This window comes from Cherax quadricarinatus, chromosome 10 (assembly GCF_038502225.1).
Source record: "Cherax quadricarinatus isolate ZL_2023a chromosome 10, ASM3850222v1, whole genome shotgun sequence".
Lineage (NCBI taxonomy): Eukaryota > Metazoa > Arthropoda > Malacostraca > Decapoda > Parastacidae > Cherax > Cherax quadricarinatus.
This window is the reverse complement of record NC_091301.1, coordinates 25,385,090-25,406,121: the sequence shown is the minus strand read 5'-3', so window position 1 is coordinate 25,406,121 and position 21,032 is coordinate 25,385,090. Positions and strand designations below refer to the sequence as shown.

At 41.5% G+C, this 21,032-nt stretch overlaps 2 protein-coding genes across 10 annotated transcripts in view; both read right to left on the bottom strand.

Annotated features, from left to right (window-relative positions):
• Nucleotides 1–532: 532 nt before the first annotated feature.
• LOC128687798 (uncharacterized) lies at nucleotides 533–3,250 on the bottom strand. The gene is made up of 2 exons (XM_070083844.1): nucleotides 2,038–3,250; nucleotides 533–1,127 (listed from the first exon to the last, which is right to left on the bottom strand). The coding sequence occupies exons 1-2, from the start codon at nucleotides 2,588–2,590 to the stop codon at nucleotides 691–693; spliced, it is 990 nt and encodes a 329-aa protein (XP_069939945.1). The 5' UTR covers nucleotides 2,591–3,250; the 3' UTR covers nucleotides 533–690.
• Nucleotides 3,251–11,836: 8,586 nt separating this feature from the next.
• Eph (Eph receptor tyrosine kinase) overlaps nucleotides 11,837–21,032 on the bottom strand; it is a 688,518-nt gene continuing 679,322 nt past the window's right edge. For all 9 annotated transcript variants that reach the window (XM_070083710.1, XM_070083705.1, XM_070083708.1 and 6 more), the window contains one exon: nucleotides 11,837–16,281. In XM_070083710.1, the coding sequence (XP_069939811.1) occupies nucleotides 16,014–16,281 (268 nt within the window). In that variant the 3' untranslated portion in view covers nucleotides 11,837–16,013. The remainder of the gene's footprint in view (nucleotides 16,282–21,032) is intronic.

The following is a 21,032-nucleotide window of genomic DNA, read 5'->3' as shown; positions in this document are numbered from 1 at the left end:
CACCAGGATGCGACCCACACAAGTCGACTAACACCCAGGTACCTATTTGCTGCTAGGTGAACAGGACAAAAGGTGTAAGGAAACGTGTCGAAATGTTTCTACCCGCCGGGAATTGAACCCGGGCCCTCCGTGTGTGAAGCGGGAGCTTTAGCCACCAGGCCACCGGGCTTTCCTGGTCATCTATCACTTTCAATGAAAGAGATGAAGGGAGGGGAAGGGAAAGGGAGGGCGGAAGAGCTACAACAATTTATTTCACCTAGACACTTAGCTAAATCCTCTGGATTGTCCCTGATTAAACCGTTACAGTGCCGGGTAATTTGCTACCCTTTATTGTTGTATTTTATCAAGCACTAAATCCCTGTGGGTTCATCCAGGATATTGGTGGTCTGACCTTAAAAAGTGTAACTTGCTAGTACATGCCTCTGGTATTACACTGGCATTACACCGAGATTTTTGTTTTCGTTTAGGTTGCCACCAGATGAATGACCCATACAGTTTTAGCGCATGTTGTTTATAATAACAACTGCCGGGTTTTCCTGGGATCAGCCTAGTAAAGGCTGTCTTAGTGCAGAATACAATTTCAAGTTTTTCATGAATTATAATTAATCGTGTCATTATGATTTCGTGAGTCAAGTTAATCTGGTGAAGTATGGTGCTGATGACGAATATTAATAAGTGATGTACAGTAGCTTACGAACATTGTGAAACAAGAGATGCCAGGAAAAAATACGAGAATGACCAGTGAATAAAATTGTATAGATAGAAGAGAGGTTGAATGTATACGCGGATAGACACTACAGATACGTACAAATACTTGATGCTCTCTAGCCAGATGGCAGCTCTTCGGTAGATGGTGCCTTCACCCCCAGGTGGTCCCTCCTCGGTGCTGAAGAATGACCAGTTAGTCCTTGAGACGCAAGACTTGCATGAGCAGTTGGAGTCTGTGGTGCTGCTGTCGGAGGAGCGGCGGCGGCGGCGTCGGTAATGTCGTAGAGTCCGCACCATGTCGAAACCATCCTCTGAGTCTGGCAACATGCGAGCTGCTCGGGTCGACACGCTCGACAGGTCGGAGTCGGAGTTGGTGTCTGTGTCGTCGTCTGTGGTCTGTGTGGTGCAGCTGGAGTCGTCTGCAACGACGGATATCAAATATATTTTTTCAGGCAATGCTGTTGGTGTGGAAAAAGACACTTATGTACAGTTCAGGACATTTATTAAAGGAAACGTTTCGCCACGAGTGGCTTCTTCAGTCCTGAAGAAGTCACTCGTGACGAAACGTTTCCTTTAATAAATGTCCTGAACTGTACATAAGTATCTTTTTCCACATCTTGTCGGTATCGCCATACCATGTCCTCGATGCTGTTGGTATTTAATTTTTTAAGTGTCCCCTCGATAGAGATTCCTTGATGTTGATGAAGGTCTCTGGATCCATAGAGTTGGATTAGTCCTCCCATTCCTTGGACCCCTACATATTTAGCTCTTCCCCTAAATATAATACTAATTTTCACCTGCCAGAATTGACCTTTACTCCTCTTGGTCTTCTCTTTCACCATGACCTCGACCAAAACAACACTTGTATTTCATGAACCAATAAACCCGTGCTAATAATATATTTAATTATACAAGTACATGTACATGATATACAGGCCTAGCTGATATCGGTGACGTACTACTATGTAGAAAGTCGCTTGTTATGTAGAGCATTTCGGGTAAATTAGGTCAATTTTGCCCCGGGATGCGACTCACACCAGTCGACCAACACCCAGGAATCCATTTTTACTGATGGGTGAACATGGACAACTGGTGTAAGGAAACACGCCCAATGTTTTTACCCTTGCCGGGAATCGAACCCGGACACTCAGCGTATGAAGCGAGAACCTCTGCCACCAGGCCACGGGCCACTGTAATCGAAACTCCTTAATGGAATGTTGGAGACCATAACTCCTACCTATCTGTAAACATTCATCTGATTAGCATTCATACACATACGGTTAGGATACATATCCATGACTAGTTTTATATAAGTACCCTGGTTCGTACCTGTACCTGCCCCTCTGTGGGTTACGTTGATCACAACAGCTTGGCTGGGCACGTAATTAGATCCTCCGTTCTGGTCATCATGCAATTCTTCTTTACCATCATCATTAGTGCCAGGAAGAATGTGATCTCCTCCATCGCCATCTGCACCAATCAAGATGCAATGTTCCACCTTTTCTGCCTTGTTATCATCCTCTTTCACTGGTTCCTTAAGTCCGTACTCTATCAGATTACCTTTTTTCTCTTTCTTTCTCCTAGTCCCTTTTCCTTCCTCATCCTTTATATTTTTCTCTTCCCTTCTAACCTCCTCCTCCATTCCTTTCCTTCTGATCTCATCCTTCTTCCTCTTGCCTTGTTCCATGTCCTTACTGATGATTCCGCCTGTTAGTTTCTCACTGCAGACTAAATCCTTATCCTCCCTTTTGACCTCCTTTCCCTCATCACCACAAACTCTAATTCTGTCATCTTTTCTACCAGCATTCTCGTCACAAGTACCAGACCTGACTGGCACACACACATTGTCTGTATCAATGAAATTGTCCTCAAAGTCGTCCATATTGTCTGGTGTTGCCCTGGCTGTGATGTGATGATGACTTGCCTTACGATAATCACCTTAGAATGAGAGGATTTTTTTTTTTGACGGCTCTTAAGATGATATTCACATACTCGCCATAGAATGGAAGGGATGTTGTTGATCTCCGGAGGTGCTTTGCAGAAAGGCAGCAGCAGGTTCACTTGTCTCTACAATAACAGGTGTCAGACATGCATCCTCGCACGATGTCTTCTCTAATTCTAGTATTTAAACGAATTGCTTTCCAGATTAATTAATTTAATACCTATTAAGCACTAACAGTTCAATCTGTATATATTTCTCATGTTGCATTTTTAATAAAGACGTGTGACTTTTAGATATCCGAAATTTACTTTTTCTTCAGTTGAACAATTTTCACTGAATTTTGTGTTTGAGAATAACAAATATTCACTAAATTATTTCCAGTAGACATTCACTGTAACCTATGACTTTTCGTCTTATTAACATTGTTGTTTACGTTGTTTGTCCAGTGTTGTACATGATCGTTTCAAAGTCTTGGTCACACAGAACAGGGGGCGCTGGACAGGAGTTTCGAAACACACATTGATGCAGTGGCGCTCACAACCGAGAGAGGCACAGGGTGGCTGTAACTTGTGGGAGGTAGTCTTGATACAGGATGTGGGACGCCCGCTTGGATAGCACAATGGGGTAAGCTTTATCATGTGTCATTCTTGCTTCCGTCAGTGGTCCCGGATGCGAAAGCGCGCTTGCGCTCGCGCACACAAGGGAGAGACGATTATGATGTACTAATATGAATTGTAATTGTTAGTGCAAGGAGAAATCATTTTAATTCAAAGGGCCATTGTTGTGGTTGAAGGGGGAATCAAAGGCCGATGTGACCCACGTTTGTTTATTCAGCCCCGACGCCACCCACCGTCATAATAGGTATACCTGGAGGGGGGTTCAGGGGTCAACGCCCCCCGCGGCCCGGTCTGAGACCAGGCCTCATGGCCTGATCCAAAGTATAAACATTATTCAAACATTAACTGTTATCGACGGTTACAAGATTACACTAACTGCTATTGCTTCTCAATGCCCAAATTGTGGTTGCAGGGATCGAGACTCAGCTCCTGGCCCCACCTCTTCACAGATCGCTATTAAGTCCTCTCTCTCTCTGCTTCCTGTGCTTTGTCATACCAAGTCTTAAAGCTATGTATGGTTCCTGCCTCCACTACGTCATTTGCTAGGCTATTCCACTTCCTGACGACTCTATGACTGAAGAAATACTTCCTAACATCCCTGTGACTCGTCTGAGTCTTCAGCTTCCAATTGTGACCCCTTGTTTCTGTGTCCCCTCTCTGGAACATCCTGTCTCTGTCCACCTTATCTATTCCACGCAGTATCTTGTATGTCGTTATCATGTCTCCCCTGACCCTTCTGTCCTCCAGTGTCGTCAGTCCGATTTCCCTCAACCTTTCATCGTAGGACATTCCCCTGAGCTCTGGAACTAGCCTTGTTGCAAACCTTTGTACTTTCTCTAACTTCTTGACGTGCTTGACCAGGTGTGGGTTCCAAACTGGTGCTGCATACTCCAGTATGGGCCTGACGTACACAGTGTACAGTGTCTTGAACGATTCCTTATTAAGGTATCGGAACGCTATTCTCAGGTTTGCCAGGCGCCCATATGCTGCAGCAGTTATCTGGTTGATGTGTGCCTCCGGAGACGTGCTCGGTGTTATGGTCACCCCAAGATCTTTCTCCTTGAGTGAGGTTTGCAGTCTTTGTCCACCTAGCCTATACTCTGTCTGCGGTCTTCTTTGCCCTTCCCCAATCTTCATGACTTTGCATTTGGCAGGGTTGAATTCGAGAAGCCAGTTTCTGGACCACGTGTCCAGTCTGTCCAGGTCTCTTTGTAGTCCTGCCTGATCCTCATCCGATTTAATTCTTCTCATCAACTTCACATCATCTGCGAACAGGGACACTTCAGAGTCTATCCCTTCCATCATGTCATTCACATATATCAAAAATAGCACTGGTCCTAGAACTGACCCCTGTGGGACCCCGCTCGTCACAGGCGCCCACTGTGATACCTCTTCACGTACCATGACTCGTTGTTGCCTCCCTGTCAGGTATTCTCTGATCCATTGCAGTGCCCTCCCTGTTATACGCGCCTGATCCTCCAGCTTCTGCACTAATCTCTTGTGAGGAACTGTGTCGAAGGCCTTCCTGCAGTCCAGGAAAATGCAATCCACCCACCCCTCTCTCTCGTGTCTTACTTCTGTTACCTTGTCATAAAACTCCAGAAGGTTTGTGACACAGGATTTGCCTTCCATGAATCCATGCTGGTTGTCATTTATAATCTTGTTCCGTTCCAGGTGCTCCACCACTCTCCTCCTGATAATCTTCTCCATGACTTTGCATACTATACACGTCAGAGACACTGGTCTGTAGTTTAGTGCCTCGTTTCTGTCTCCTTTCTTAAAAATGGGGACTACATTTGCCGTCTTCCATATCTCAGGTAGTTGCCCAGTTTCAAGGGATGTATTGAAGATTGTGGTTAGTGGCATGCACAGCGTCTCTGCTCCTTCTCTAAGGACCCATGGGGAGGTGTTGTCCGGTTCCATCGCCTATGAGGTATCAAGGTCACTTAGCAGCTTCTGCACCTCCTCCTCCGTTGTTCGTATGTCATCCAACACTTGTTGGTATATTCCCTGTTGATGTTCCCCTCTGTGCTGTCTTCCCAGAGCCCTTCCTGTCTCTACTGTAAATACTTCCTTAAATCTCCTGTTTAGCTCCTCACATACCTCCTGATCGTTTCTTGTGAGTTCCCCACCTTCTGTCCTCAGCCTGATCACCTGGTCTTTGACTGTTGTCTTCCTCCTGATGTAGCTATACAACAGTTACGGATCAGACTTGACTTTCAATGCTATGTTATTTTCATACTGTCGCTGGGCCTCCCTCCTTACCTGTGCATACTCGTTCCTGGCTCTGCGACTAATCTCCCTATTTTCATGTGTTCTATGCCTTCTGTACTTTTTCCATTCTCTATTGCACTTAGTTTTTGCCTCCTTACACCGTCGGGTAAACCAGGGGCTCGTTCTGGTCTTCCCATTATTTCTGTTGCCCTTGGGAACAAACCTTTCCTCTGCCTCCTTGCATTTTGTTGTTACGTATTCCATCATTTCGTTTACTGACTTTCCTACCAGTTCTCTGTCCCACTGAACCTCCTGCAGGAAGTTCCTCAAACCTATGTAGTCCCCTCTTTTATAGTCTGGCTTTTCCCATTCAACTCCTGTTACCCTCTCCACTTGTAACTCTACTATGTATTCAAAGCACAGAACCACGTGGTCACTAGCTCCTAGGGGACTCTCATATGTGATGTCCTCAATGTCTGAACTGCCCAGGGTGAACACAAGGTCCAGTCTTGCTGGTTCGTCCTCCCCTCTCACTCTGGTAGTGTCCTTAATATATTGGTGCATGAGGTTTTCCAGTACCACATCCATCATCTTGGCTCTCCATGTTTCGGGACCCCCGTGTGGCTCCAGGTTTTCCCAATCAATCTCCCTGTGGTTGAAATCGCCCATAACCAGTAACTTTGCTCTGCTCGAGTGAGCTCTTCTTGCCACCTCAGCCAGTGTGTCCACCATTGCTCTGTTGCTCTCTTCATATTCCTCTCTTGGCCTCCTGCAGTTCTGTGGTGGATTATACATCACTGCAATGACTACCTTGTGCTCCCCAGACTGAAGTGTACCTACTATGTAGTCCCTTTCTCCAATCTCGTCCATGCCTCCCATTTTCTCGAATTTCCATCGTTTTTTACGAGCAGTGCAACCTCTCCTCCCCCTCTGCCCCTTCTATCTTTCCTCATGATCTGATATCCTGGTGGGAAGATTGCATCTGTTATTGTCTCAGTGAGTTTCGTTTCTGTAACTGCTATGATGTCTGGGGACTTCTCATTGATTCTTTCATGCCACTCCTCATATTTATTCGTTAATCCATCCGCATCCGTGTACCAAACCTTCAACTTGTTATAAAACTGTGGTCCTGGGGGAATATTGGGGTTGGGAGAGCAGGAGCCCTGGCAGGGGCCTATGGGGTGTTGCAATGGGGGTGGGGGCAGAGTTCCCATAAGGGGGTTGCTGTAGGGGTAGGGTTCGTGGTGTGGGGGTGGGGACAGAGGGACCGGTGTGTGATTGCTGGTTTAGATTGTTCAGTTAACTTGGGATTGTCATGGTTGGAGTCCTTCTGCGGGTGTTTCTGGGGGGTGTGTTTGCCCTTCCACCTGTGCCTGGGTTATTCTGCTTTTCTTTGTCATTTCCTCCCATTCCTCCTTTCGTTTTTGCACTCTCTCTTTCAGTATCATCCTTTCCTCTTGTGTTCTGTCTCTATCGATGTACACACTCTGGAACTCCAGTTTGTCTCTCAGCCGTGCTTTCTCCTGCAGGATCATGGTTCAAGTTGATTCTGCCTTGAAAATTACTTTGAGAGGCTGTTTCCTTCTCCTTGCGAACCACCCAATTCTCCGAAAATTTGTCACCTGGGTCATGTCGCCCTCGCCTATCACCTTCATGATACCTTCAATCGCTTTTTTCTCCTCCTGTTTTTTCATCATAGGTTTCCTCTTTGGCTTCATGGAGCCCATAGACAAAAACTGATCTCTCCCTTTCTTCCTACCACTGTATCCCATTGCATCCTCTGAGGTGTTTTAGTTCCTTCCCTTGGAGCGTTCCTTCCTTCAATCCCTTCCCTAGCTGAGGCCCCTGTGTTCATTGGTTTGTCTTTCCTGCTCATCTGTTTCTGGCCCCTACCAGTGTCTGGTAGTGTCCCTGCATATGTCTTAGCTCCTTTAATGTCTTCCGACTTTTCATTTGATCCTAGTGTGCTCCCTGTCTTTGTCTTTACCCTGTGTGGGTCTGACAGGTCCTTTGCACACAGTATAGCTTCCTTGCTCCCTCCAGTCCCTTTGTCTGTGTCTAATGTAGATATTCCTGATGTTATGTCTGTATCGTTATTTTTTCACTAGGCTGTTTCAGATTTCTCAGCTCATCTTCTAAGCTCTGTATCTTGGCTTCTGATACTATGGCATGCTGCTCCCAATTTCTGCTCTCTGCAGCTACCCTCTCCTCCATCTTCCTTCCAAGCTCTTCTAGCTTCCTTCCCCAGTCTTCCTCCTTGTTTTTTTGAGCTCTGCCTCCCAATCCTCCCTCCCAGATTTGTTCATCAGACCCTTGGCTCTCGTCCTTATTCTTGATTGCCCCAATGCACCACAGAACGAAGCTTATTTATTTTTGGAGTGGGTGTATGTGAGAGGATGGGTGTTGTAGGGAGGGGAGGCAGTGTAGGGGGAGAAGGATATGAGGTGGGAGGGGGTGGAGTCACACCTTGTCACTTATCATTTATGATGGCTGGCACTGATGCCTGGCCGCATGAGACCACGGCTCAATGTTGTACTGCTTGTTATTATCTAATATCCTTGTTATTTCTAATACATTGTTGCTATCCAATACACTTGCTATTATCCAATGCACTACACTATCAAGATGTGAACTTTACTGATTAGTTGGAGGCTTTCATTCTTTATTATGGACACCGTTGCTTCGAGAAAAACATCACCATCCCTAGTTATTTTCCCTTTCTTTCCACTCACTTTATGCACTACCTCATCGGTCCTTGATTTGCACTTAGCTTTCTGGCTCTGGTCATACTTATTATTTTTGAATTTGCAGTAGTGTCGGCTTGTGGCAACACTGCCTATGCCCGGCTCTAGGCCTTCTCTCCCCATTTCTGTCACTGATTTCACTTTCAAAGCTATTTATGTAATTTGTAGCCCTTGCCTCTTTTTTCTGGTTTAGGCAGCTTGTAATTTCACTGAGCTCTAACACTTTAAATGATCCCTTCAATATCCTTGGATAGGCCAGAAAGAACCCAAAACCCGTGAACACTTAGTATGCTGTTACTCCCGCCGATATCCAGTGTGTGGGTGGTGTGTGTTAGATATGTGGGGTTAGATATGTGGGACAGTGGGTAACCAGCAGCAACAGCCTGGTTGACCAGACAAGCACCGGGTGTAGGAAGATTCATGAAACTCGTCAAAGATAATTAGCACACTTCTGAAAAAAAAATAGACCGAATGTTGGTGAACATGTTTTCTTTGGGTCATCATGCCTTGACGGGATACCCCGTAGTGTTTATATATTTATATATATTTATTATTATTGTTAGGGATGTGCCAGAGTATAGATATCTTATTTTTATAATCAAGGGGAGCGCTAAACCCGCAGGATTATGCAGCACCTGTGGGGGGATGTGGAAGGTATTCAGGCTTAATTCATGGAACTGAAGCACAGATCCAATTCCCTAGATCAAGAGCCCCTCACCAGCATCCAGGAACCTCCCTTGAGGGGAGTATAGATATCTGTATCAGCAGTTTTTATGATACCGGTATCAGTGAAAAAAACTGATAGATATCTGATGCTTTGAAAATATTTTATTACATGTGTGTTTAAAAATATTAAAATTAAGATTACCTCACTATTGTGAATCTCTCTCTCTCTCTCTTTCTCTCTCTCATCTTTGCCTCTGTTTATCTCTGTCTGTCTCTCATACACAGTAGTACTGTACCTCGGTACTCCAACGGCTCCCAACTCAATTCGGTATTCGAACTTTGTTCGGTAAAAAAATCGCTTGGTAGTCAACCATTTGCTCGGCACTCGACCAAACAAACATGACCTGCTGCTGAGAAATACATCAGCGAGTTTGGTATGTAGAAGCTGAGGGTTTTATGCCCCATAAAAATGAGGAGGAGAGTAGGACTATAAAGTACTGAGTGGGATAGAGTGGACAGGGACAGGGTTCGAGAGATGAGAATCAGGAGCACAAGGGCACATCTGGAAATTCAAAACACAGATGAGTCACTGGGATGTTAGGAAGTATTTCTTTAGTCTTAGTCAGGAAGTGGAACAATTTGGACAGTGGAGTGGTAGAACCACAATACATACTTAGATTTAGAAGAGGTATGACAAGGCTCTCTAAGCCAAGAGTGAACCTAGTAGCAGCCAGTGAAGAAGCAGGGCCAGGACCAGAGACTTGATCCCTGCCACCACATGTGAGGACATATAGGCAAGTACAGCCTCTCCTCGCTTAGCGACATACTCGTTTACCAACGTCTCAGACTTATGATGGGCTTTCTGACCAGTATGCATGCCTAAATAATGTATATTAAAGCTATTTTCTCTATTATGTTTATTACAGTATACAGTACACTACTGTATAAACATTTAAAAGTATACCAGAAATGTTATAATTGGTTCAGAGGTGACATTAAAACAATATCATAGATGGTTGACACAAACCCACTACCGTTATAGTATGCTCCTCACTTAGCGATGAATTTGTTTACCAACATGGTCTTAGGAACAGAACTCCGTCATTAAGTGAGGAGAGGCTGTATACATACAAGACCAGAAATACACACACAGGATGTAAATGGTTTAGAAAACCGACAAGTTGAAAGAATTAGACACTTGCAACATTTGGGAATCTTTATTGTGGAAACATTTTTGTGTGTGAGGGGCTTAGACATCCAACAGGCATGTGAGAGCATGTTAGGCATGATTGGACGTAAGTGGGCGTTATGACTTGACTCTGTTGGAGTGTGAACAAGATAACATTTAAGAACATAAGAACATAAGAACGAAGGAACACTGCAGAAGGCCTACTGGCCCATGCGAGGCAGGTCCAAGTCCCTACCGGCTTAAGCCAATGCACCCAACCTAGTCAGGTCAGGTCACATTGACTCAAGGGAGGAACACGGCAACCGACCCGTTAGCACAAGCTATCAGGTCTAACTCACACCCACCCACATCTACTCATGTATTTATCCAACCTATTTTTAAAGCTACACAACGTTCTGGCCTCTATAACGGTACTTGGGAGTTTGTTCCACTCATCCACAACTCTATTACCAAACCAGTACTTTCCTATATCCCTCCTGAATCTGAATTTTTCCAACTTAAAACCATTGCTGCGAGTCCTGTCTAGGCTAGATATTATCAGCACACTATTTACATCCCCTTTATTTATTCCTGTCTTCCACTTATAAACCTCAATCATATCCCCCCTAATTCTACGTCTTTCTAGAGAGTGCAGTTTCAGGGCCCTTAGTCTATCCTCATAGGGAAGGTTTCTGATACATGGGATCATCTTTGTCATCCTCCTTTGTACATTTTCCAGAGAATTTATATCCATTCTGTAATACGGTGACCAAAACTGTGCAGCATAATCTAAATGAGGCCTAACCAAGGATGTATAGAGTTGAAGAACAACCTGAGGACTCCTATTATTTATGCTTCTTGATATGAAGCCAAGGATTCTATGAGCTTTATGAAGGGATTCAGAGAAACCGGTTAACCAGACTAAAGTCTAGAGGTGGAAAGTTCAGGGCCTGTACTGGAGAGTATACCTGGAGAGGGTTTTGGGGGTCTGTGACCAGGCCTTGCGGTGGATCAGGGCCTGATCAACCAGGCTGTTACTGCTGTCTGCACACAAACTGAAGTATGAACCACAGCCTGGCTGGTCAGGTACTGACTTTAGGTGCTGTCCAGTGCCTTCTTGAAGACAGCCAGGGGTCTATTGGTAATCCCTCTTATGTATGCTGGGAGGTAGTTGAACAGTCTTGGGCCCCTGACACTTATTGGGTTGTCTCTTAGCGTACTCGTGGCACCCCTGCTTTTCATTGGGGGATATTGCACTGCCTGCAGAGTCATTTGCTTTTGCAGGGAGTGATTTTCTTGTGCAAATTTGGCACTAATCCCTCTAGGATTTTCCAAGTGTATATTTTCATGTTTCTTTCTCATCAGCATTCCAGGGAATACAAGTCAAGGAACTTCAACCATTCCCAGTAATTTAGGTATTTTATCATGCTTAGATGTGCCATGAAGGTTCTCTGTACATTCTCCAGGTCAGCAATTTCACCTGCCTTGAAAGGCATCATTAGTGTATTATGAAGGAGAGGTGGAAAGATTGATGGAGTGAGTGATGATGAAAGTGGTTCATCTTTTTTGGGTCATCCTGCATTAGTGGGAAACGGTCGATGTTAAAAAAAAATAAAAATGAGCAGATACAGATATTCATGTTTAGGCCAATACCATCAAAATTAGCAGATATCCACCAATACCAATACTTTGTCACATCCCTATTAATATGTAAACTATAATTCAACAAATTTCATAATGGCATATGAAAAACTTATAAAGTTAATAAAACAGCCCCTTCCCGTATTTCTGTCAAACTTTATTGTTTCTTGAACACAAAGAACTTGCACATACAACTGCTTTGAAGGTTAGGAATGAACAGAATACAAACATGTCAGCAGAATTTGCCGCAGAAGTAAGGAAGAAGCTCCAGGACTGTCGATACTCTTAGGGTTCACCATCAATCACTTGAAATAAAATAATAAATCTCTGAAGTGTAAAGCCAAATGCAATACAGGAAGCTCCTGGGGCCTATGTTTCCTATGGAGGCTAGCTAGGTAGTTCTCTGCCACTGTTGGTTCCAGGATGCCAAGTACTGCTTATGGCTTAAAGTAAAATATATTCACCACTCTTAAGATTGATCACATCCTGTGTAGCTGCTAATATATTGACCTCGATGTGAGGTTCTTAATGCCAGCATTCATACTGGTTTTCTAGTCTTTCCTATAACTGGCATCAAACTGATCAGTAGCTGGCCTCCAACTACCTGCGACTGGAGGGAGGGGTAAGAGATATGACTAGGAAAAAGCTACAATTTACAGCTGTTGCATTGGGGGTCTCTACGAGTCATATCAACCTGTCAGCTTGAACAGAGTCATAGGACATCATCTAATGCAAATAGAATAACTGTTACAATATGAAGCTTAAAAAAATTAAGAATTATTTACCTGCAAGTACTCAGGTTGGCAGAATTGACATAGTAATGAACTTAAAATTGGTGTGATCTCAACTAAATCCCAAATCATAGCAATGATATAAACAAAATCACTATAAAATTCGTATTTAAAAACATTGAGTATTAGCAAAGAAAGCCCAACAGTCTTCCGGATGTATCTAAATTCATCATACATACAAGTAAAGAAAATGAAAGTACGGGACACAGTTACAATACTGTATTGAAAAAGATCTGTGTTTAAGAAAATGCCTGCAGAATCATATATACAAAAAAGTTGATACATAGGATCTTAGGGGGCAGAGCCAGGGATAATTGTTACCAGTAACTTTGGAATTGAATATCTAATTTCCTTAAATCTAAACCCCCAAGTTCCCTTGCTTCACTGACACTATGATGCACACATTGGCACCTCCATTTCATCAGCAAATTAAAAACAAATCACATTCCATGTTCGAACAATTAATGAGTTCAAAATTGGAGATCTCGTACCTTACCAACTAAAAATATAAAATATTTCTTGACTATTTTACAAACTTTATACAACATTATAGTACACAACATATGCTCTTCTAGCAATGCATCGGCTCAATAAATAAAAATGATATAAAACAATTACGCTATGCTGTCCTCCGTGCTCAAGGCATTTACAGATTTCTTTGTGACTTTCAAGTGGTAAACTAAAGAGAAAGACTGAAAGCCGACTCCAAAAGCCTCTCTTCTTACATCTTTCAGCACACGCACAAAAAAATTTTTTTGATTCTGCCTTCTCAAAAGTTTACACCAAGGTTGCGAAGAGTATGTATGTGTATTGGATATAACTGTCTAGCTGTATATAGCATACACAGCATTTCCATTGTAGTTTCCCACACTTATGGGAAGTTGCCGGAGAATATGCCGCTGATTATGATAGTAATGGTAATAGAAGACACACAAAGTAATTGTGAGACTACATCAGTAAGAAAATAAGACACGTCTCTTGAGGTCTGTCAGGGAATTTGCCACAAAGCAAAACAACAGCTGTGATAGCATTTGGACTTGCCAAGGGGAAGGCTCGAACTGCCAACAGTGACCTAGCCTCTTATATTTTTAACCAAACACACCTTGCCATGACATAAAATAATATCTTTGCACCCAAGGAAAATTATCTGTGCTCCACAAGTATATAATGTAGAAATATCAGTCAAACTGTCAATAGCACACTAAAAACATTGTCCTCCTGTTTGGCAACCTTCCTCCAAAAAGCCCTAATGCTTCCACCACGCTGCCCTGGACGATTGCTTGATTCTCGGAACTGTCAATGAGGCAGTGAAAGTGGTCGCCCTGAGGCTTCATCAGAAAAAAATATTCCCTGTAACAAAAGGACTAAAAGCAAATAACTACACATACTCGTGACAAAAGATGCAGCAACTTAAATTTGCAAATCGAAGACCACTTTTTGAAAGCTACTTGAAATGATTGGCTAAAACTTTATGCAAGCTGAATTACATATTAATAGGAACAATTCTAGTGGCAAACACCCTGACAAGGAACCATAACTGAGAGGGTGTGGAATGTGAAGACCAGTGGCCCACTCTGGCACAAGGGTTGTGGACCACTTTGCCACATTATCTCCCTCCCCTTTCCAAAATACAAGAATCCAAAATTATCACACACGGAACTTCCCTAGGAATACTCACTCCTTCCTTCCTCCTTCTTTGGGACTTACATTCTAAGTTTGTTCTTCTATTATTATTATGAAGCTGACGTATGAAAATACCTACCTACACAGTCAAGGATGTTTTTTGATTGTTACTCATTACTTTACAGTAACAACACAGCAAGTTACACATTTCTTATGTCAGTGAGTTGTATTGCTTGGTGCTTTTGTAGAAATTCCTATATGCTAAATAAGATCTACAAAATTTTGATTATCTAGTCATCACACATGTTCCCAAAAACATAGGCTTTTGCTAACAATATTACAAAGGATACACAAACATGCACTTGGTATTCACAAATCATTTGACGAATTGTAAATAAATTGTTTTGGAATTAAAGTTGTAATGTTACATCAAAGGATACAACAGTGTGACTAAATCAAGCTACAATATGGTCCAATGATACTGAAACACATGATTACACAAAAAAACTAATAAATTTATGCAAGTACACTGTAATCCTGTGCAAAAAAAAAAAAAAAAAACAAGAGAGAGGACAGTGCAGGACACCATGGGATGACTGGACAGACACTGAAAGGGTAGTTCGACACTCTTGCTGTGTTAGTGAATGGAAGAGTGTATGTAGCTTTTAAGCTTAGATTATAAGCATTGGTTAAAGAAATCTTCACTCTACTAAAGTGAGATATCTGAATACAGTACTGTACTTTGTCAAAAAAAAAAACTTTTTAATTCATTGCAATCAAAATTATACTTCTCCAAACACAATCATCAAATTTACTGACACCCAGCCATTTACCAGCACTGCATTATCTGACTTAGGTAACGACAAGGTAGTGTAACTACAGCAGTTGGGTCCTGCGGGAGGGAGGGAGGAAAGGGAGCGGGGAATGGCCGGATGTTCACATGATGGGATAAGTGATATGTGCGTCAGGAGGGAGGTTCTCTCTTTTCTTGGCAATTTTCTAGTTTGCAATGTCTTTCAAGTCCTCCAAGGATTGAAAGAATCCCCCTAATAAGCCGCTTTTGAAGTTAAGCTTTTTTTGCACAGAGCTCTTTCTTTGCTGGCCTGTGTTCACCCAGTATTTTTCTGATTTATCCAGCTAGTGTGCATGAGCAATTTTTAATACACACTACACTGCAGTTCACCACAGACAGGCAACTTAGTCTCTCAGTAGATAGTGAGACGCTGGCAGAAGCTTAAACAGGAAACAGTCTCCGAGAGTTCATCAAAGGGTAGAAAGGACAACACCAATACTAGACTTTGGCAGAATAAGGTCTGGCAGCAAATGGAATATCAACAATTACACTAAGGGTCAAATCTCAGGAGTGGTGTACAATGCACGGATGTGACAGGCAAGCTTATCAACCCTCCACAGACATGATTGTGGGAGCTGCTCACAGCTGTTTGTTCCATCGCCAGCCCACACACATGTGCACCACAATTCTGTCTCCAACACACCATTGGCCATGAAAATATCACAAGAAGGAGAGGGTGGGAGCACTTCAAAAATGTTAAGTAGTCATTTGCTGCTCAGAGGCATGCTTCCCCATATATACTTCATACTCTAGGATACAGGGTATTCTTGAGCTACAGTATTTTGGAAAAATCTTGTCTTTGTTATGGACAATTTTCACTTTATTGCATTTAAATAACATAAAAAATGCACTTTATACCCTGCCCTGAACAAATCTTAGTGTCTTTCCCTCTTTCATTATCACATTTTCACATAGACGATGATGGCCTTCAGGTCCAACTTGACGCACCAGTGGACATCACATTCATTCTGGACCTGGACATTAGTCCACCTGACTACTTTACCCTAACTCAGTACCAAGTGTTGGCATTAGCTAGAGTAGTGGCACTATACTAGGAAGCCCTCAGACATGTTGACGGCCAGCTGTGTGCGCAAGGTGTGTATACTCTGCAGAAGCTTCTTCTGGTGGCCAGCTAGTGTGATACCAAACCGAGTTAGATCATGCTGAGTCAGGCGAGCCACTTCTTCCAAATCAGTGAGGCCTGTCCGCTGGAAGTTTTCCACATATCGACTCATCTTCAGGGAAGCAAGCCAGTCCTCTATAGAGGTCAGCTGGGTCATGTCAACCGAATCTAGACCCAAGGCTGTTGTACACCTGTTGGAAAACAAAATTAGTTTAACTGTTTTACCTAAACTAATTCTGAATGATATAACAGCAGAAATTACAAAAAGTTTCCAATGTAAAAATGTGCACCTAAAACTAGAACCTTACCATAAATAAGATAAAAATTACTGAATTAATGTGAGTAAAAAGGGATTAGCTAAAGATATGGAGGAATGTGGTGCCTGTGATAATCTACGTTCCAGTGTAGATAAGAGTAGTTGGCCAGACTACCCTAGAGCTCCACTGCCAACAAGAAGCAGCACAGGCAGCAAAGGAGGTTTGATCAGATCATGCCAAGACACTACATTTGGATGCAGAAGCTTAGGGAAATGATGTGCCATGCAGTGAGAGCATAGACAGTATAGCATCTACATACACCCTGGTCAGCTGTAATAAGAGGTTAGAATGGTACTCAGAGAATCAGTTTCGAAGTGTATGCCATACACTACAATCCTGAATGCAATGCTCTGGTGTCACAGGTTACAGGAATTACACATTAAGCTGTGATGTCTGCCATGACACCTCAATTTATTACCTTAAACCTCCACCAGGTGACAGGCATATCAGGCATGACGGCGTTATTTAGGCTGCCTGGTTAAAGTTGACCCACTGGGGTCGGATGAGGACGGGTGCATAGTAGGGGTTTTGGGGGGCCGGCCGCCTGGGGAGAGATCATAGGAGACACCACCGTCAGCCACACTACCACACCAGGCCAGGAGGAACAGGGAGTGGAGGAGGATTAAGGAAATGGATTGGGACATTATGAGTGACAGGGATTGGATGTGGAGAAGCATAGTAAAAAGTAGATGATGGAAAGGTTTACAAAGAAAGCAAAAGGTATGATAGAAAATGAATAAATAAAAATAGGATGAAATTTATTATGGGGAACAAATGATATCTGAAAACTTACCATTAGAAACAATGATGAGCTTTAGCAAGAAAGGCTTTAGTAGAACTAAGAGTGAAGATCATAAAAAAATTTGAAACCTATTGAATAAGCAAATTAGGAATTATGACAATTGGATAAGTATGTTGTTGAAGTAAATTTATAAATGTTATTATATATAATAAATGTGAAGGAAACTGTACTAGAAAATCATGGAGTCACTATACAAGAGGAATTTAACTCTAAAAAAGAAATGGGGAAATAAAGGAGGAATGAGAAAAATGAACCTTAGAAGGATGTCAAATACATTAAGGAAATTACACCAAGTCTATACTAAATAAAGCAGCAATAACATTTTTAACCTTTTAACTGTGTCCATCACACTAGTAAGCAAGTGATGACTGTGTCCAATGTATTAATAAGCAAGTGATGACTGTGTCCAGTGTACTAATAAACAAGTGATGACTTTGTCCAGTGTACTAGTATGCACAATTTTTCATGGCTTCAAAATTGCCAACTGCTGATATTTTTGACCCTAGCACAACTGTTTGGGTCTTCTACAACCTCTTCATGCCTTTAAAAAAAATCCAAGACCAGACAGGTCTATATATGCAATGTTACACATGATGTACTAACTAGCATAAGTAAACAATGAAACAGAGACCTGGTCCACCACCAGCTTCCCTGCCAGCAAACAATGTGTGGAATTGGCAAAAAGATACCCTATTCATTCCAGCTTCAATACAATTTCATGATACAAAGAATGGAGTTCAACCATAGAGCACATTATATAGATTTAAACTTAAATAACCCAATATAGTATAACAATGTGAATTATTTCTGTTTTGATAAGTATTACACCTTGAAACAATTGTAACATATTAGGATTTCCTTGTAAATACTTGTTTTACAGTGGTCTTGAAGGCACACAGGAGTTATGGACACAGAAATTACATTGTTTGTATAACCCAGGATATTCCCTAGAACCAAAATATACCATGTAATTATTAAACTAGGATAACCCAACATAGTCAAACAATGTGACTTATTTCCATGTTTTGAGGAGTATTACAACTTGAAAAAAATTGTAATATCATAAATGTTACTTGCATAATGTGTAGAAGTAGAAGACCAAAGCAGTAAAAAATAGAATAAACAATTATACAGTATTATATTCCAATTGGAGCAATGTCAAGCAATGTTTGAAGTGCTAAAACACCTTGAAACACATCTATCATTAGAAATTAGTGTACATAGTGTTAAACATCAAAAGCAATAAAGGAACTGAAAAACAATTATATTTGACATCAATAAATTGTAAATCACTGGCCCAATTATGTTGCTGTTGCTGACAAGTGATCATTTTTTCTGACAACTTCAACACGCCATAAAATCACAAGTTTTTATCAGATTGTACTCATTTTAGTGTTATTTAACTCGTAAAAATGTGCTAGTTCAATTTGTAACATTTTTTTTTTTTTGTTTTGTTTCAGAATCTTGACACACACAGGAAATTTATTTTCTGGGAATGCCACAGTTAAAGGGTTAGTGAAGTAGATGGGCAGTGATATTAAACAATAATGTCAAGCTTAAAAGCAAATGTGGGAATAAGCTAAATTATTATTATAATCATAACCAAGCTCTAAACCCATAAGGGTCAGGGAATAAGCAAAAGCGTGAAATGCATTATAACCAGAATTTATCTCTCAAGGGAAGTACCTTGATGCTGGTGCATGGCACAATCCAAAGAATCAGACCCATCTTCCCTTACTTTGGATCAAACCTGAATGTCTCCTATACCCCATGTCTGTATGATGCTTATGGGTTTAGCACACTCACATGAATGTAATAATAATGATAATAAAGATAAGAAATTAATGAAAACTGGAATAACTTAAATGACTTAACAAGTTTTCCCTTGCTTTATGCAGTTTCATTTTGTGTGAATTCAGATGTGTGCAGCAACCCTATTTCTACCAGTAATTTGCTACATGCAAGTTACTGGTAGGAATCAAAACTGCAGCTAATGTCACAGAGAAGACTCGCACAATAGTGTCATACCTTACCCTACGTCATTAACTGGTTCCAAGGGCTGTGACATAACCCGGTTTTTGACGTAAACCAGACAATGCTTTAAAATGACGACAAACACTGTAAAACTAGCACAAATAACTCGCGAAAGAATGTACAGTAGAACCCCATATCTACTGATTTGGTATCTGCAGTTTCACTTATCCACGGTTTACTGTGGTCCAAAAATACCTCTTAATTTTGCATAATGGTCCCAAAGAACAAAAGTAGAGTAGCTAGCAGTACTTCCAAGACTAAGAAAAGTCGTGAAGTGCCTCCCATCAGTGAAAAAGTGATAATTCTCCACTTATTGTACATAATTTATCAGTTAAACTTTATAATAGGTATAACAGGTATGTATAGGACTTATATATAGGGTTTGCTGCTATCCACGGTTTTGGTATCCACCGCAGGTCCTTGGAACATATCCTTTGCAGATACGGGGGTCCTACTGTATTGCTAAACTTTAACCCTTTGACTGTCGCAACCCCCAATACTGAGGTGTCTCCTGGCGTCGCAAAATTTAAAAAAAAAAATTATTTTTTCTTATGAAATGATAGAGAATCTTTTCCCGATTGTAATGACACCAAAAAAACGAAATTTGATGGAAAACTGACGGAATTATGCTCTCGCGAAGTTAGCGACCTCGGCGCTGTTTACAAATTGGCGATTTCGCCCACTTTGAGCCCTATTTTCGGCTAATTCCCTTGTTCCAGTCGCCCAAACTCATAACTATTTCTTTAGAACTCCATTTTTTCTATCGATTGAGTACAAGAAACTGCCCATTTACCGATTTCAACTACCTAATAATGTGGTCAGAAATTTGCAATTTGGCCAATTTCACAAAAACTAAAAAATATGACAATTTCAAAATAAGGTCCAGAATGAACAATGCAGACATTCCTGGCTCTAAAATAACATTTTCTTTGTTCGTCAGTCACGTCTCCAGGCCCCTCTGATATTACTCTTGCTTTCTATTTTTAATTTTTATTCAAACAAAAAATAGAAGACTTACTATTATGCAGACTACTGCAATACTGTAATAATTGTATAAATAACATCAACCCATTCATGACTGCATATTAGAATGGCTAGTTGGACATTTATTGGACAATGGCATCATTTGTTTACTTTTGAACATTGGCAAAAATCAAACATTTCCTCTATTTTGAGCTCCATTTCTAGGTTCTTTTTATAGTAAAATCAATCAAAATCACCTCTATTTCTATAATATGTTTTCCATTCTATCAAATGAAACCAAGAAAACGAGAATACATTATTATTATTATAATCAAGGGGGAAGCGCTAAACCCGGAGGATTATACAGCAACGAGAATACAACAATAAATACTATACAAAAATAGACCACAAAGTTGGCATTTTAATTAAAAAAACGGTCGGAGTTTTTTTTTTTTCTCATTATGCACTGCGTGCTTCAGGATTTTTTTTATATGGTGCACACTGACCACACAGACCCATTCTCTCACATGTGGGCCTACCAGCTTTCTCCTGCTTGATTTGAAGCCGCTAGAATTTGAGTATATATACGTCAAACACGGTACCTCGTAAGACGTATATATACGGCCGCGACAGTCAAAGGGTTAAAGAACACTAAGAACACATTTTAGTAATAATTTTTTGAAGAATAATGGATACAATTAAAAATTACAACACAGGTGACGTTGCTGAGTGACATAAAGTTGGGCATAATGACATTCACTAAACTGATATTACTCTAGAAAACTGGTGTAAAGGCAAATTTGACGTAGCCCAAAATGACATAAAT

Excerpts from the sequence above, each read along its gene's own strand:
- LOC128687798 (XM_070083844.1), bottom strand. The coding sequence starts at position 2,590 with ATGGACGACTTTGAGGACAATTTCATTGATACAGACAATGTGTGTGTG. Across the intron at positions 1,128-2,037 it reads CCACAGAGGGGCAGGTACAG|ACGACTCCAGCTGCACCACA; the intron begins GTACGAACCAGG and ends CCGTCGTTGCAG.